The 17,731-nt window shown below is 52.7% G+C and overlaps 1 protein-coding gene across 28 annotated transcripts in view; it reads right to left on the bottom strand.

Annotated features, from left to right (window-relative positions):
- NFASC (neurofascin) overlaps nt 1-17,731 on the bottom strand; it is a 201,811-nt gene that overhangs the window by 25,722 nt on the left and 158,358 nt on the right. For 17 of the 28 annotated variants that reach the window (XM_012459367.2, XM_012459382.2, XM_012459365.2 and 14 more), the window contains 7 exons: nt 16,875-16,945; nt 15,327-15,549; nt 12,957-13,072; nt 11,021-11,225; nt 9,620-9,742; nt 8,365-8,538; nt 5,909-5,923 (listed from right to left, as the gene is read on the bottom strand). In XM_012459367.2, the coding sequence (XP_012314790.2) occupies nt 5,909-5,923; nt 8,365-8,538; nt 9,620-9,742; nt 11,021-11,225; nt 12,957-13,072; nt 15,327-15,549; nt 16,875-16,945 (927 nt within the window). The other 11 variants (XM_064360272.1, XM_012459385.2, XM_021677358.2 and 8 more) reach the window with 4 other exon arrangements.

Raw genomic sequence — 17,731 nt, 5'->3', positions numbered from 1 at the left:
GAGGGAACAATTTCCACTCTGCGCAGGTGACCCTTGCACAGCACCCTGTCTGCCCTTGCCCTCCCCTGATCTTGGCTCTTCTCAGTCATTCCCCTGCCTCTCCTCCCTCTCTTTCCCTTCTCTGCTCAATGGTGGCCCTTCCTGCAACCACCCCAATCCACAGTGACTTCTTGCAACTGCCTTTCTCTCTAGGAAGTTTGGGTCCAGACACCCCAAGTGCTTTCTGTTCCCACGAGAACATGGGAAGGGGGCACTCATGGAGTGACAGTGTGGCCTGCGCTTGGCAGGACCACCTTCCAGCCCACAGTGGACAGAGGAGTCCCGGGCAGAGCGAGGCGCACGCTGGGTTCTTTTCTGCATACAGAATGGTTCAGATCTGGGCTAACCTTCTCACGACACCCATCTCCCACCCAAAGGTATACTTGGATGTTGGTCAGTGGGGAGGGCTAAGCTGATACATGTGACGATTTTTTCATAGGTTTTCTTTCCTGCTATAGAAGGTCATGGAAAGGGCTGCCCTGGCTTTACCTGCAGACCTAATGTTTGCTAAAACTGAGACTATGAGAATAAAGAGGCCAAGTAGAGACAGAACCACCTCTCCTCGGACTCAGTCTCCTGTGATCTGACCACAGTCCACTTTCTAGTGTTGATGCTGATGTGGCAGTAGGCAGGGACTTTAAAACAAAGGCAGCTAACTCTAACCCCCAGGGAATCCCACCCAGCCTCAAATCTCTCAGGGAAATCGTATCTCCTGCCTAGTATTCCTCCTACCTCCTGGAGAAAGGGGCTAGGGCAGGGAGGGATGCCAGAGAGAGAACTGCCAGAGAGTTTTTTCAAGGGAGAGTGAAGTGATTCTAAGCCTTCTCAGCCAGAGCCTACCCAACAGAAGCCCTTTCATTCCCTGGGGTCTCCAGTATTACAAGTCTTTCTTTGGAGAAGGAGGGAATGCTCCTGCTTCCCTATAGTAAGATCAGAGGTACTACTGCGCCCCAAGGGTGCTGGCCACCGAACTCACACTGGGCAGCTGACTGTGACCCATACGTTCCAGAGGTTCCTGGGCAAGTGCAAAGCTCACAATACTAAATTCCCCAAACCCTGGTCAACCCACAGACATCAGGCGACGTGGGGAGGAGTGAGTGGAGGGGCAACTCTCCCTCTCACATTCTTTATTCAGGACTGTGTTCAGTCCAGGGTGGCCTCAGGCCTGGACTATAAGCTCCACATTCTAAATATTCAACAGGAGGGAGTTCATTTATCCCCACCCCCTGACACACACACGCACACACACACATGCACACACATACATGGAAAAGCCTGAAAGACCCATGCGGCAAAGGTCAGTTCTCCCCCAGGCCTGCTCCAGCTCTCACGACCATGGACACACATCGGCTCTTTCTGCTGCTTTGTGCTGCTGGAACGGACCTGGAGAAATTATTTTGACTACTTGGACAGGACTGCTCTGATTTTATTTATTTATTTATCGGACAAAGTCTTGCACCGTTGTCCAGGCTGGAGTGCAGTGGCATGATCTCGGCTCACTGCAACCTCTGCCTCCCAGGTTCAAGCAATTCTCCTGCCTGAGCCTCCTGAGTAGGACTACAGGTGCGTGCCACCATGCCCAGCTAATTTTTTGTATTTTTAGTAGAGACGGGGTTTCACTATGTTGGTCAAACTGGTCTCAAACTCCTGACCTTGTGATCCGCCTGACTTGGCCTCCTAAAGTGCTGAGATTACAGGCGTGAGCCACCGCACCCAGTCTATTTATTTATTTTTTGAGACGGAGTCTTGCTCTGTCACCCAGGTTGGAGTGCAGTGGTGTGATCTCAGCTCACTGCACCCTCTGTCTCCCAGGTTCAAGTGATTCTCCTGCCTTTGCCTTCTGAGTAGCTGGGACTACAGGTGCGTGCCACCATGCCCAGCTAATTTTTTGTATTTTTAGTAGAGACGGGGTTTTACCACGTTAGCTAGGATGGTCTCGATCTCCTGACCTCATGATCCACCCACTTCGGCCTCCCAAAGTACTGGGATTACAAGTGTGAGCCACTGCGCCTGGATGATTTTTTTTTTTAATTGAAACAGTGTCTTGCTCTGTCACCCAGGCTGGAGTGTAGTGGCGTGATCATGGCTCACTGTAGCCTCGACCTCCCAGCCTCAAGCAATCCTCCCACCTCAGCCTCTCGAGTAGCTGGGACTATAGGTCCAGCTACAGGTCCATCATGCCTGGCTAAGTTTTGTATTTTTTGCAGAGATGGGATTTTGTCAGGTTACCCAGGCTGGTCTTGAACTCCTAGGCTCAAGCAATTCTCTGGTCTCAGCCTCCCAAAGTGCTACACCTGGCCATAATTCTTTATCGATAGTATATTTTCTAATAATTTCTGAGAAATGAAATGCTCACAAGGTGCCCCTTCTCATGACTATCTAAAAGGCATAATTAGAAAACACTCTTGTTAGGGGGAGGTTGCAGTGAGCCAAGATCGCGCTATTGCACTCCAGCTTGGGTGACAGAGCGAGACTCAGCCTCAAAAAAAACCAAAACAAAACAAGAAAGAAAGCACTCCCTTTTAACCTACACTGTGTAGTGTAGGGGCCTGGGCCTTCCTTCCCACGGGTACAGTGGCTGCTACATTCCCCAGGCCCCAGAATCCAAGTTCATCTTCCCCAAAACCATACACTCTCTCATGTGGCCCGTGGCCCTCAGACACGCAGACACACACACACACACACACACACTCTCTCTCTCTCTCTCTCTCTCTCTCTCTCTCTCTCTCTCTCTCTCTCTCATACCCCAACGGGGCCAAAGCTTGGGGCACAGGCTTCCCAGGAGGTTCCAGCGAGTAGTGGGGGGACAGAGATGTCAAGAGAGCCTAGGTGACAGCATTTTCCTCACCGGCCCTGCTGGGCAGAGGCAAGGATGAGAGATGGCTCTGAAGATGTTTCTACACTGCATTGTCCCCTCCCCTGATGGCCACTTTGCCAATTGTGGCAGAAAGGAAGCATCTTCTTTGATGATGGCTACCTAGCTGCTTCCTCTCTGGCTCAGGCTTAGTAAGAGGGAGCAAGAGATGAGAGAGAGAAAAGGGGCCACATTCCGGCAGCCTCCCCGGGGCTCCCACCATCGAAGTTACCATAGAGGATACAACCTCAGCTGGCAAATCTCTGACCCACTCATTAGCTGTGTCTATTGTCCCAAGGCTGGACAGGGCCCCCAGAGAGCTAGGGAGGGTGGGGGAAAGAAGAAAAGCCTCCGAGCGAAGGTTCAGAAGAGTCAGGCAGTGAGCTGCCAGGGCGCTGGTACAGGTAGGAATAAGAGGACAAGTGTTCCATGGGGAGAACCTTCCACTGCTCAGGTCAAAGGAGATTCAGATTATTTCATCCCCTGGCGCTGAGGTGGGGGAAAGGATAAAGAGCAATGAAGCTGAGAAGTAGGGCTTACAAACAGAGCGGCCCCAGGTGGGACAGACACACGACTGGGCTAGGATGTCATTTCCTGCCACAACAGGAGCTACAGGTTTGGAAGCAATCCTGGCCAGCGCTCAGTGGAGGCCATCAGCCTGGTAACCGAGGAGGGGGGCAGAGACCCTCTGTTAGCTAAAGGGGGATCCTCAGGGGGCTAGAGCTGGACGCACAAGGCCCCTCCTAGACGGCAGTGTCAACCTCACAGGTTTGTGACCTAACGCACACTGGAAGGTACCGTTGCCGTGGCCAAGGGTTTTCCAGGAGGGTTTCAGGGAGCACCATAAAGGAGACCGAGAACACTAAGGAGAGATGACATGTGTCATTCATCTTTCTGTCCCCAGAACCTGCTGCAGAGCAGGGCACCTATCAAGAGCCCTGAGTCAAAGACGAGGACAACACTGCCTAGACATTCCAAGGTGGAAGGTTTCGTCCAAAAACGTCCACACGGCGTGTTGACTACTCTGGCCAAATCACAGATTGTCAGACAGATGGGCAGCAATCCTAAGAGACTGCAGATACAGGTGGATGACAGGGATTATCTTCACTGGGTGAGAGATGAACAGAGCAGCTTGGGGACACAGCGCCCAGGTTTGGAGAGGACGAGAGGGAAGACAGCAGTGGGCTAGACGCCAGGCCCACGTCACAAACATGGAACCTGGGTTTCGTTGCTTGGCACTTGCTCATGTGCAGAAGGTTCTTACGCATTTAAAGCTGAGAACAGCTGATGTTACCAGCACATCTCATTTCCAAAAAAGTGCAATCTGCCTCCACCGCCATGTCACGTGGAAGCCAGAGCCCAGGAAACATTTGACTGAGACCGTGAGCTCATGCTGCGTAACATGAGTTTAGATCTTTTCTAAATGGGAAGTAGGAAGTGGGTGATTGCAAATATACTTCTCACTCACTCAGTAGAGGGGCAGCACAGGTCAGCACAGATGCCCATTGAACTAGGCAGACTGTCTGCCACCACGCCACCTGCCTAAGGGTGCCAGAACGAGGGAGGTGGATGGGGAGCTGCCTCACCAATGAGCTTGCAGCTGATTCGCCTGGTGCCCTCCCTGCATTTTCTCTTCGTCACGGGAGGGACTTATGTAAATTTCAAGCAGGAAGTCAGGGAGGCCCCCAGTGTGGTAAGGATGGCTCTCACCCTCATCCCCAGGCCTGGGATCACCTCTCGGCCTCACATCTTCGCAGGGGTGTTCAGACCTTGTGGGGAGGCACTGGGTGGGGTGGGGGTGAGGACTGGGGGAGAGAGGGAAGCTTGATGGGAGCTCACCATCCACAGATCTGGCTGCAAAACAACACAAACTGAAGGAAGCAGGGGGTGCAACAGAAATAGAATCAACCTAGGATGGGGGTGGGCATGAATAAACAAAGGTGAGGAGGAAACACAATTGGGCAAGGTGGCATCCCCTTCATCAGCCAACCCTCAGATTCCTGGCCCGGTCCTCAGTCCTCCCTCCGCCGCCCCTGTCATGGAAGGAGGCTGTGGTGAGTGCTTGCTCATAGCCTCTGCTCTGCCAGGGTGAATCCTGTTCTCATTCCCCATCTGATGTAATTCAGGCTCCGTGGAGGGCCTGGAAAGGAACTCTGGGGTCCCCTGCCTCATCTCCCCAGCCTGGAGCCCTCCTGTGATGAAGAGCCCTTTGATGGCCCTCAAACCCACGACATGAGTACTAGAGAGGGGGAACTTGGTCAGCAAGTCGTTGCCTAAGCCCAGAGCTGCCCAGCTCCTCACTCCACTGTAGATCGACCTCCCACACCCCGAGAGCGGAGACTGTTCTTAACGCTCAAGACTTGGAGAAGCTGGGTTTCTGAAGGGTGAGGCGATAATCAGCCCACGGCACCTGCTGAGACTCCAGGAACTGGAGCACCTGGCCCTATCCAGGGCCATGCTTGCTTGCTCTTGCTGAGCAGAGCCCGTGGTGGCTGGCAGAGCCGGTGCTGGGCCCCCATGCAACATGCAAAGCCAGCATGCACAGTGCGCTCACCCTTTCAGGGGACGGCAGCCCCACTAGAAGTCAGCTGTCCCTGCTCTTGCTGCAGCGTGCCTTCTAGGGCCACAGCTGGGGACACTGAGACACGTGACACTGAGATGTCAAGCCCAGGCGAGGGCTCAGGTGGTTCATGGGAAGTAATCTACTCAGTGTCAGACTCAAACTGCAGCGCCAGAGAGCAGGTCAGGGCCAGTGTGTGTGGGGTCCCTGCTGAGCCATCCTCCTTCTCAGCAGGGGGCAAATAGTTCTGGAAGCGGGGGAGAGCAGGCTTGCTCTTCTCTGGTCCTGTCCTCCACACACATCCTCCTTGACAGTCTGGCTTCCCAACCACTGAAAGGGTGAGTCTGGAGCATGCTGTCAGCCCGAGCCTCTCCCTCCTTGTCCACCCTGGCCGGGCTGGGCTCCGCCTGCATTGCCCCATGCCATGCCCATTACCTCCGCTGCTGGTACGGTACCTGCGGTTGGAGTAGCTTCAGAACACAGCACCCAAGATGGCCAGACAGAGGGAGAAAGGATGGAAGAGGGAAGAGAAAACAGAGCAGAAGTGAAACCACGGGACAAGCAAGCAGAGAAGGTTCCAGCCCAAACCTTACGCGGACGGTGTGGCCAGGTGCTGGCTGCTGGCCTGAGGGTACCACTGAGGCAGGCACGTTCCTACAGAAACCTTTCCACCTGGGCCTCGGAGACCTTTCTAACACACTGCTTCTACCTCGATTCAAGGACTGGACAGCTAAGAGGTGGCAGCAGGGACAGTCCACTCAGAGCACTGTGTTCCCAGCTCTGTCCTCAATACCATGTCCTGCTCTGGCTAGGTTGGCATGACCTTTGAGCAGGCTTGGTGACCCCCCCATGATGCCAGGAATCAAGGGAAAAAGGAGTAGGTGGTGTGGTAGGATACCAACACCAACTCCAGTCAAAAGGATGGTCCTGTCTTTGGGGGAAGACGCTGAATAGTGGGATGGACAGGAGAGAGGATGTGTGTTCAGTCACCCCCACCCCCACACCGTCGCAACCTTGGAAGGCGGGAGCTTTGAAGGATGGAGCCCCTGTCCTGGTATTCCGTCACTCCAATTCTTCCCCTCAAGTTGGACTTTATGAAATTAGAAACCCAAGTTTGGACTGAGAGCCCTTTCTTTTTTCTTTCTTTGTTTTCTTTTTTTTTGGACTGAGAGCCCTAAGTGAAATTCTTGAATTTTCTGCAAGGCCCTAAGTTAAGAAAAAAGCCTCTCTTTGTCCTCTTGACCCCTGGGGCTGCAGAACATTCCCCGTGGTGGTTACTGGGGCTGGACAATGGGGCTTTACCTGATGTTCTGTATTGGGGTGTAGATAGGGAGGGAAGAAGGGGCTCTCTTTATCTATCTACAGAACGGAATAATCAAGGAAGGGCATGGCCTAGCCTGGCCTTTGGTAACAGACACACATCAGCCACTAACCTAAGTCCCCCACCACCCCACTGCCCTAAAAAAACTTCCTGGGTACCCAGGGGCTTGGGAGAGTGCAGGAGGGAGACAGTAGGAGGGAGAGCTGGTTGTGTGACTCACTCCTGGTTTAAGAGACCAGAGAGGGATGCAGAGAGGCTGTCAGCCTTTCTCCACTTCTGCATGGCCCCTCTTCTCCTGCCTCAGCACCGGGCTGCTGGCTAGAGTGGTGGGCCAGGGAAGGATGTGGGCAGCTTGCGAAGCTGCCTGGGAGCCCGGGGTGATGCAGCGGGGCCTGGAAGCCCCAGGGAAGGCAGCACTGATGCTCTCCTGGAATGCGGGTGGGGTGGTGCTCGGGAGACCCTGTGTGGGCCGGGGCCAGGCCGAGGGCCCTGAGCCTTCTGTGGAAAGCATCAGACACAATGACTTATCAGCTTCCAGGGTGCTATTCGCATCACCTCTTCTCTGGAGTCTTCCTGTGAAGAACGAAGCCCCTCCTCTGCCCAGCCACTGTGCTCCCTCGTTTAGAAATGCAATGAGATATTCTTGTGTATAGATGGCTCCCCCTCCAGATGGTGAGATCTTCTTATTACCTTTGTATATCCCTTGTGTGTGGCAGTGTTTGGCACCTCACGTTGTGGGTGCTCAAGAAATGGCTGTTGAATAGACCATTGTATCTCTGGAGAGGCACATGGGTCCTCTGCCTTTCCCAGGGGGTCTGCCAGTATTGAGTACAGCCTTGTCTCCTCGAGAGGTCCCAGAGTGCACATTCCCACTGATGCCAGCTCGTGTGCGGGTGAGCCTGGAGCCCCCTCTAGTGGAATACTCAGGCAGGTGCAGCTCTGGTTGGGGATGAAATGCTACCGGATGATGCCTGGATCCAGGAGATGAACTCATTTGCTCTTTGTGAAGCTGGCTTGGCAAAGGGCTGTTTCTCAACTCCTCCTCTCTGCAGCCTGACAACTCACCCAATTCAGGCTGCAAGAAGGGACCACATTCTCTCTCTACTCACAATGCCAGTAAGCAGCGTCAGTATGACAGTTTCCCCTGCCTCCTTGAACCCAGATGCCTTTGAAAAAAGGACACTGACCCCACAGCCCTCAAGGGGCACTCACAATCATATTCCTGCCTCCCTCAAGAGGTGAACACTCACTGTTCTTGGAGTTCGTTATGCTTTCTCTCATCTATCAACTCAGCTCTCTTCCTTATTCCTCTACGAGAAGGAAAGATGATAGATGTCAAGTGGCTGAGCAAGTCAGGGCAAGTGGGGACGCAGGTCTGACCACAGTGGTCCAAGGAGAGCTGAGCTCCAGATTCAACGCCAGCACCTACCTCGCACACGTAAGACGGGTTCTCACCTACCAAGGGCCTGAGGACTTGCCAGTCTCACTTCCTCTCTTGCCCAGGCAGCCAGCTACAGCTCTCAGTGTGTTTCTCTAGGCCTCTGAATTAGCTGGGACCTTTTACCCCAGGGGCTGCTGCCAAGTACCTACCCTCATTCGGGGGTGCCGGTGACTCCTCCGTGACGGCTTCCCCAGAGCCCACCTGCGTCCTGGCGCTGAGGGTAAAGCGGTAGCGTGACACGGGGTCCGTTCTTTGCACCGTGAACTTGGTCTGATTGGAAGAGAAGTTTTCCACTATCTGCTTTCCCACTTTGGTCCCGTTAACTGGGGAGAGAGAGGTAAGTGGAATTAAACTTTAGCAACATCTATTGATGGGTTATATAACCTGCAAGCTGCAGGGAGAACACTTTCCTGGCTTTGCTGGAAAGGGAAATGATGGCACCTGCCTGGTGATCTTAAAGGCTTGGTTCAAAGGCTGGGCAAGACTCCCTCCCGGCTCTTTGATTGCACCCAGGGTTAATCCTTCTTCACTTATCCCATCGTCTCTAGCTCACTGCACTTATGTGGCTGACTCGGAAAGATTCAGTTTATATTCTTAAGCCCTTTCAACAAGGATAAAACTCTTCACTTTCTTTCTTCCTTTCAAATAGAACTAGGGCAACGCCACTAGGCCTTTTGATTCTTAATGCCTCCTTTGTAAAAGGCCTATTCAATGGACCTCAAAAGGTGAACGGGTCTGGTCCAGAGATCGATTCAGAACAGCATACAAGCACACAGTTGGCTATTAAAATTGCTAACAACACAACATTCGGCTTTTGAGTTTCTCAATGAGGCGTTACCTACTTTTGAAGGCCTAAAGTGCTTCAAATGTAATGGCACTCCTGTCCTTGCATGATGATGTTGAGCTCCTGAGGAGGGGTCTTTCCAACCTGGGCTCCCGATTTGGGTCACCCCACAGTCACTGGGCAGCTCTACATGCAGCCGCCTCATCATAATGACAACTTGTCACGGGGTGTCCTGACTGTCTGTGGCTCCTGTGAGTATACTGTCTACCCCATCAGGTGGAAGCTCCAGAGCCTGAGGAACTCTCTCTCCTAGACTTTGTACATGCTGGAGACTACACAAGATCCCTAAAGGTCATGGCTGTCTCCCTCATTAGACTGGAGTTTCCTTTGTCTCATCAGTGAGACTATAAGCTCCCTGCAGGCAGAGCTACGTAAGGAGAGCAGGGATTGAGTCCCACCTCCTCCCCTAATCCTATTGGGAACTGTTTCATTGGCCCCTCCAACCCTCCACAATGCCATCTGCACCCACAGGCTTTCTACCTCGAGTCCTTAGGAAAACTGGTGAGAATGGGGTTTTTGGTTCCCAGATGATCTAAGAGAAAGGCAAGGGCAGAACGTACAGGCCACGTATTTGAGAGTGTATCCAAGCATGATCCCATTTGGATGCTCTGGATGATCCCATTCCAGGTTGATTGTCTCCAGGTTGGGCTGCCGGACTCGGAAACGCCTGGGGGCACTGGGTACTTGGGGAAGGAGGAGAGAGCAGGGGAGATGAAGGGGAAGGGGCAGGGAGGATGAGGAAAACACAGAAAACAAAGCGCAAGTATGAAGGCATTGACCTCCGGACAACCCCCGTGCTGGACACTGCTAAACTGAAGCCCGGGAGAACCGCGAGATGACTGGAGGCCACTGCCCCATCCAGGATGCCATTGCCTCCAGGTCTGAGGACAAACATAGCTCAGTCTCTGCTGTTTAAGAGAGGAAGAAGTAAATCAGGTTTTCTTCTAGCGACTACCCTGGATTCAGCACACATTAGGCTCTGATTCTGCAAAGATACCTCCAAATTGGGCAGAGCCATTCCTAGGTAGAGAACCACTTAGAGCTGTTTTGTACAGAGGCTGCAGTTCCCCATCCTCAGACAAGGATTCTCATCACTGGGTCCAGGCTTCTGAGCTGAGAATGCCGGGTTCAGGGGTAAGGAGACAGAAACCCAGGGTGGAACATCTGGAAAAGGTGGGAGGGCAGGAGTGTTGGGGAGAGGCCAATGATGAAAACCAAACCAAGAGGAGGGAAAGACAGGAATAAAGAGAACAAGAGGGAAAAACAGAGGACAGGAGGAAGAGAAGAGGGAAAACAGCAGTTAAAGAGGCAGGGAGGAGAAACGAGGAGGACGAAACAGATGCAAAGCCGGTAAAAGAAGACTGGCAAGGACGAGGAGATGAGCCAGGAGCTTTGCAGTCATCTGTTAATTCATGAACTTGAATTTATGTGAAACAGAAAGTAGGGGTTTGACTCCAGGGCCGGTCAAACCACGGACCTACGGAAGGCGGGGCTATACTCGGGCACCCGCTGCAGAGCCACCGCACACACAGGCCGACTATCTCAGTGACGGCTTCTTGAGAACATGGGGGAAGAACCGTGAAGGCCTTGGGTGCTGGCAAACAAATCAGACGGCTTCAGGCAGTCAGGATGGATGTGCTGCCCTCTACCTCGGAAGGTGGTGGGGCTGCCCAGGCGCCCGCTGTGCCCTCGGGGATCAGTCTGCATAGACCCTCTGGAATTATGTCAGCAGACCTCACAGGTCTTCTCCTGAGGTACAACCTCCTGGCAGGGCAGGTCACCTTGGTGATGGCGCTCTGGGAATGGCTGTAGTGGCTCAGCTTGCAGGTCGTCCGCTCCTGGAGGCCTTGCAGAAGTCACCTCGTGCCATCCACGCTGAGCCACACTGCAGTTTCTCCAGGCCCGGGGGTGTGTGCCGCCCTCCTCCTGCCCCACCCTGAAGAGCTGCGGGCCAGACCTACCTCCTTCTGGGGTGGTGAACTCCTTGGTCTCACTGCGAGGCCCGTCGCCTCTCCCATTGACCACAACCATCTCCAGCTTGTAGTTACTGTAGGGGAAGAGGCGGGACACCACGCCACGGAGGCGGTCACCAGAGAAGCTGGCTTGCTGTCTCTTCTGAGACACCCACAGGTTCTTCAGCAAGCTGCTCTCCCTCCAGTAGTAGGCCTTCGGGACAGAGGCAGGCTGGTGAGGGGCCAGGCAGGCAGGGCCGGGTTAGTTGTTAGTGGTGGTGGTAGTGACCGGTCTTTCATTTGCTTGCTACAGGCTCCAAGTCCCAAATGACCTCATCAGTCCTATACAGGCTGGGGAAGCAGCCTTTTAGTCCCCATTCATTAGCCACTCATGAACACGAATTTATGTCAAGCCAAATAGGGGTTTTGGTTCCAATTATTTTCTGATCCATGCCACGTCTTTGGGGAATGAGCAAGTTGGCCAAACTTACATCTGAGCTGCTCCATCATGAGACTGATTTCCAAGGTGGGTACCAGGTTGCTCAGGGAGTCTGTGCCAGAACCAAAAATAGGAGCCAAGGGTCCAGGCATGGAAAGCTCCACTCTGTGCTCAAAGACCACATCACCTTGACTTGGATTAGTGTGGTTTAGATTGACTGCAGACAGGAGTTGAAAGGTAGGAGGTTACCCCCAGAAGTCTGAATATGAGAAAGGGTTGATTTAATCCTTTGAAGTAAAATGATTTCTTTTCATATTGTTGGAAGACCTTTAGGGATGAGACAGACACATGTCCAAGAGACAGTCACATGTCCAAGTCAGCGGGACGCCAGGCTGCACGATAGCAGAGCTTGAATGGGAAGGGACAGCTATGGAAGGCGGTAGCGTTGCAGGGGATGGTGGAATGAGTTTGGGCAACATGAGGTCTCTAATTAGCAGTGGGTAAGAAGCCACAGGTCAGGTGGCCATGCCAGCGTCTCCCAGGCTGCCCGTGGCAAGGTAGGGAGGAGTCCAGATGTAGAGAGGGACCCATTGGGAGCTTTAGCCAGAAAAACTCTAAGCAAGTAGGTTAAGAGTGCAAGTCAACTGTGGGGAAGAACTCATTCAAGTGTACACATTACTTTGCCTTCTTTCCCCTACTGGCCAAATTCATTTCCTGAGAAGAGACTAGCCTCTTTCGCTCTGCCCCCAACTGCCCATCAGCCAACTCTTGATGACCTCTGAGGCCACAGAACCTGCGTTAGTCACAGTTACTGCCTCTCTCACTTTCCAGCCAACTTTTAATTAGCGCTACTCAGAAGGGAGCGCCGTGTATACTCTGGGTGCGCTCTCTCTTCTTCCCATCTTAGCTCACCCTTTTGAAGAGGAGGGACGATTGAGTAGGAACTGCTCCCAGGCAGGGAGGACCAAGAGAAGCCAAGGGCCTTGGAAGTCCATATATTGAGTTATCTGGAGTTGGCTGTGACAGCAGGGAGGGCATTTGCACGCTTTCAGTGGCTTTGCCTGTTAGTTGTGGCTTAGGAGGTAAGCAGCCCAGTAGGGGCCACTGGGAGAGGGGGGGGTGTAGCTCAGCGGTGCCTTGACACTGCTCTGTAGATACATGTGTGCCCACTCACCCATGTATTCCAAATGCAATGTGCTATGTAACACCAGCCCAAACCCACCACCCTTCAAGTGATTTTCTGCTGAGCAGAATCTCTCAGCATATCTGCTGGACACATCTGGGTATATATATATATATATATATATATATATATATATATATATTTTTTTTTTTTTTTTTCTAGGTATATTTTTAAATATTTAACCCTGGACTCATCTTGAGTCAACTCTGGATTCAGTAAATACCGCTAGGATTTCTTTCAAATATCTTATGCCCCGCATCTGCTACCCCTGGCCCTGGTTAGTGAGCTGGGTGGTTGGGTGAGTCCGGAGCTGGCTTCCTCACTCGGTACTCTCTGAGCTGGCCCTGGACCGTGTCGGAGTAGACGCGGTTCCACTGAAGGCTGATGGCTGTGCTGTTCATGACTCGGACTTTAACTTCAGTGGGTGCAGCCCTGGGATCTGCAATGTGTCGGGACAGAGAGCTGGTTATGTAGGGAGGCTGGCCCCTGGACTCTAGGGTTGCTACTGACTTGTTCTCTGCTGGCCTGTACCCACACTCCACTCAACACTGGGTACCCCATGAGGGCAGGGGTCAGGTCTCCTCCATCAGACAGTACTTGAAAAAGTGGTGGGGGGCGGGGAAGGCTTAGCACAAAAGGGTGGCGGTCCAGGTGGAAGGGACTCTACCTACATGTTTAGAGGGCAGTCATTTGCCCCCTCCTGTGCTGGGTAGTTTCCATCTGCCCCTTTATTTCATCCTCCACCCTTCCCCACCCTGCTCTGTGTCCTGGGGGGCTGCCCTCACTGGATCTTATCAGCAGAGCTCCATTCTCAGGCTTCCAGATGGGTTTAACCAATAGCAGGTGCCAACAGGAGGCCCCAGGGCAGGAGGAGAGGAAGGGTGGGTATTGACTCCCCTGAGTTACTCTTTGCTGGGTTACAGGTTGACAGCCTTGTATTCTTCTTTCTTTCTTTCTTTTTTTAGATGGAGTCTCACTCTATTGCCCAGGCTGGAGTGCAGTGGGGCGATCTTGGCTCACTACAACCTCTGCCTCCCGGGTTCAAGAGATTCTCCTGCCTCAGCCTCCTGGTAGCTGGGATTACAGGCATGCGCCACTATGCCTGGCAATTTTTTTGTATTTTCAGTAGAGACAGGGTTTCACCATGTTGATCAGGCTGGTCTTAAATTCCTGACCTTGTGATCTGCCCGCCTTGGCCTCCCAAAGTGCTGGGATTACAGGCATGAGCCACCGTGCCTGGCCTGCCTTGTACTCTTCTGCCTAAGGTCATGGCTCCTGAGGGCAGTCCTTGCAGGCTGTGGACTCATCCATCCCTGTCAATGGAGGTTCAGAGTGGTATGATGGCTTCCTGCTGCTGCCAGCCCTCAAGGTGGATCGCATAGCTTGCCATTTTCCCTTGAACTCTATCCACACGTTATGAATAGTACCTTTTGAGAGTGCATCTGTTTCCTGGCAGGAAACATTACCCGCAGGTTGAAGATGCCCTAACCTAGCTCAGGAAGTGATTCTGGCCCTGTAGCTACCTGGATAAAGAAGGCCCTTTCTCCCCCATAACTGATTCTTGTTCCTGTTTTGTCCACTCTGCGCAAAAGCGGCTCTGCCTCGTCCCCTCTAACCCCTCAGAACGTGGGTCGCAGGGCGGAAGCATGCAATGGAAACTGCGGGCTGGCCCGTGAAATCCATGAACAGATGCCACCCTTCACACTTACCATCCAGTAGTCCCATCTGACTCCTGTCTGAAGTGCCCGCCACCATGGAGGTGAGGAGTGGGACGGACAGAGGCCCCACTGACCCTCTCTGCTTATCTCCCTTGTGAGTCCAATCCATAATCACCACTGGGAAAGTGGGGCACAGGGCCCAGACCTCCCTTCTTCCATCTCACTGTTAGGAACGCCACCAGGCCTAATCTTGACTGCTCTTTCTGAGTCCCCCCACCCAAGACTGTCCCTCCTCCCTTCCTTCTGCCCACCCCATCCACTTACATGATCTCTTCTTCCATCAGATCCAGACCCAAAAGGGCATGAAGGCCCTCAGCCAGGAGGGGACTCCCCAATACACCTGCTTTATTTAGCCAGGCATATATGTCCACATATATGACCAGAATCTTGTTGCTTTACCAGGGGCCAGCCCCCAAAGACCGTCTCTTTCTGGGCTCAGCTCCCAGGGCTGGGAGCCGCAGCGGGAGCACCAGCAGGGTCTGGTCTGGGGTGCTCCTGTCTAGTGCTGTGGAGGCCTCCTGATCGCTCAAGGCTCCTCTGCGGGAGCCTCTGGCCTGCTGTCTTGCTTCCTATGGAGGTGTCTAACTATAGCTCTTTGGGATGGGTAATCCTGACGTTTTTCTTGGTACTAGCATGGCTTAGCGGTAAGGCAGACTGCAGGGGATCGGAAGACCCGGGCTCTGTTCTTGGAACACTGCAAGGGTTTTCCCTTTGTGGGCCTCAGTTTTCACTTCTGTGAAATGAGAGTTCTGGACTGGGTGAGGACACTCAGTAATACCAACTATGTTCGGATGATGATATTTCCACTCCTGACATGACTGGGTCACTCTAGGCCTAGGTCACAACAGGAGATTTCTCCTTCCTGGGAACTGGCTGTCCTCCCATACCCACCCCAAGGTTCCTGGCCTGTGAGCGCGGCCTCGTGCGACCGAGCCACAAGGGTCCTGGTGGGGAGACGGGGAGGAGACTACTCACAATCTTCTCCGGAGTAGCCGATGACGGATTCTGGCTCAGGGCCCTTCCCGAAGTCATTTTCAGCCTGGACTCGGATTTCATAGGGCACGTAGACTGGGGTCTGCCCCACCACGTAGCGAGAGCCCCACACTGTGACGTTGTTCCAGGCTTCTCGAGTCTCTCTCCGCCTCCACTTGACAATGTAGCGCAGGTTAGGGCCAAAGGCTGAGGTGGCATTCATGGGCTGGGCAGAGGGACAGACAGGCTGGGGAGGCTGCCGGAGATGGGCCCAGATCCACCCACAGCTTGCCCTCTCTTGCTGTGCCAGACATCCCCTCCAGATGTGCCCAACACTGGCCCACCCCTTTGCAGGGTTAAGGAGACCACCTCCCCCACCCCAGTGAATCCCCCAAAAGCCCAGCAGCATGCAGATTTTCTGTGACAAAGTCTTCGCCTGAGACCCAGTTACTCTGACTCTGAGAGCCACCCACATTTGCAGGTGCAAAGGTTTTATTTTCAACAGAACTCCTTCGTGTGACAGGAGCAACAGTAAAGCAAAATAAAGACAATAAGGTAAGCTTCTCCAAAGTCAGAAGAGATGAGTTTTGGTTAACCACAGCATGGCTCCTGCTAATGAACTCAAAATTCCAGAAAGGACTTCTGTTCTACCGAATCTGTGTGTGTCTTGTTCTTCCCAACAGGTCAGAGTTCTTTAGCGGTGGGTGTGATCTGCTCTTTATTCTCTAAGGGCCCAGGAATCAGTCCCCTGGGAGCCTGCCATATGGAGCCACAGGCCAGGGTCCTGAATCTGGGCTCAGCCCAGCTGCTGCTGCTCTGTTGGACCACAGCTGCCCTGAGCGCAGCCTTCAGAAAGACAGGGAAGGTCATGATCCCGAACAGTGCATCTCCCGTTTCCATTCCTCATGGCAGAAGCTCAGAAATGTTAATATTTCAGTGGCTGCATCTGCATTCTCAGACTGGGAAGCGGTTTGGAAAAAGAGTCATTTTGAGACCACACACTCCAGTTTTGGTTTGGAAAATGCAGTCAGTGAGCCGGCATGAAGATGGGATTTTATAAGACCAGAGGGAGTCGTAGGAGTCACCTACTCCATTCTCTGACCAAAAGAAAGCCTGTGCTGGATACATCTCAGATGCTGGTTTTTCCCCAGCTCCCACACATCTCCAGGCAAAGGGCCCTAGAAACACTGAAACTCGGTTTGATGTTGTGCTTAGATCCTTCCTAAGTCTAACCCCAGTCCCTCCTCCTTCAAGAGAAGTCCGCTTGATTTAGCTGCATCCTCCATGCGTTTTGCTAGACTCCAGCTGGTGGAACCCAGTACCCTCTGCTCCTGTCTCCTCTCTGAACTCTTACTCTTAGGCATTTGTCCTGTTTGGTTTCTGAATGCCCAACTCAGAGAGGAGCTTGATTTCTCAAAGAAGAATGTCCACCAAGATTAGCCAGAGAGTCTGAACCACACTGTGGCCTTGGAGTGCTGGGGCATCAAGCGAGAGGCTCCTGGTGCACACGGCAAGGTGAGCTGCCCCACTGGGGCTGGGAGGGCCTCTTACCGTCCACGTGATCTCCATGTTGTTCTTTCTGGTCCCCTCTCCCTTCACGTCACCAGGATTGGATTCAGGAGCTGGAATCCAAACAGACACAGGTTCAAGTCCAATTTGTGCCTTTCCAGGGCAAGGTAAGGAATCTCCCTCCATCCCACCCGATGGGTCTGTCCTATGCTCTGTCTTTTCTCAGTGTCTGCGTACTCACTGGGTCTCGTGTGTAAATGAACTGACCCTGCCTTTTCCTCATGTGCATGATGTGCCTTCTGAGCTGAGATTTAAAACTTCCAGAGCAGGGCTAATTACTTCTGCATTTTAATCCTTTACCAGATAGCATTTATCATAAGGCTTTCCATGCTGTGGGTGGTCAGTAAGCCAACTCAATGTGGATTAGCTCCTTTGTGGATTATCCACTAAATGTGTTTCATAGCAGACTGGCTTATCCCTGGCATTGAACATTTTTTGGGGCAGCATTTCCACCCTCTTTGAGCTGGTGTGATTTCAGAAATCCAAATATTACCCAAGAGTGTTAGGAAAAGAAATCTGATGTAATATCAATTTACATACTTCTCACACTGAATTATGTATTTCTGCTCTACCTCTGCCATAGCTCTCCCCTTTAAAGCAGATAATCAAGAGTCACTAATAATAAAAATGGAAGTGGTCAGGCATGGTGGCTCATGCCCATAATCCCAGTACTTTGGGAGGCTGAGGTGGGCGGATCACCTGAGGTTGGGAGTTTGAGACCAGTCTGACCAACATGGAGAAACCCTGTCTCTACTAAAAATACAAAATTAAGGCTGGGTGCAGTGGCTCATGCCTGTAATCTCAGCACTTTGGGAGGCCGAGGCGGGTGGATCACCTGA

The sequence above is a fragment of the Aotus nancymaae genome, unplaced genomic scaffold (assembly GCF_030222135.1).
Source record: "Aotus nancymaae isolate 86718 unplaced genomic scaffold, 86718_ANA_hifiasm-v0.15.2.pri h1tg000039l, whole genome shotgun sequence".
In the NCBI taxonomy this organism is placed as follows: domain Eukaryota; kingdom Metazoa; phylum Chordata; class Mammalia; order Primates; family Aotidae; genus Aotus; species Aotus nancymaae.
The sequence above is the reverse complement of the archived record's forward strand: the minus strand, read 5'-3'. Positions and strand labels throughout refer to the sequence as shown.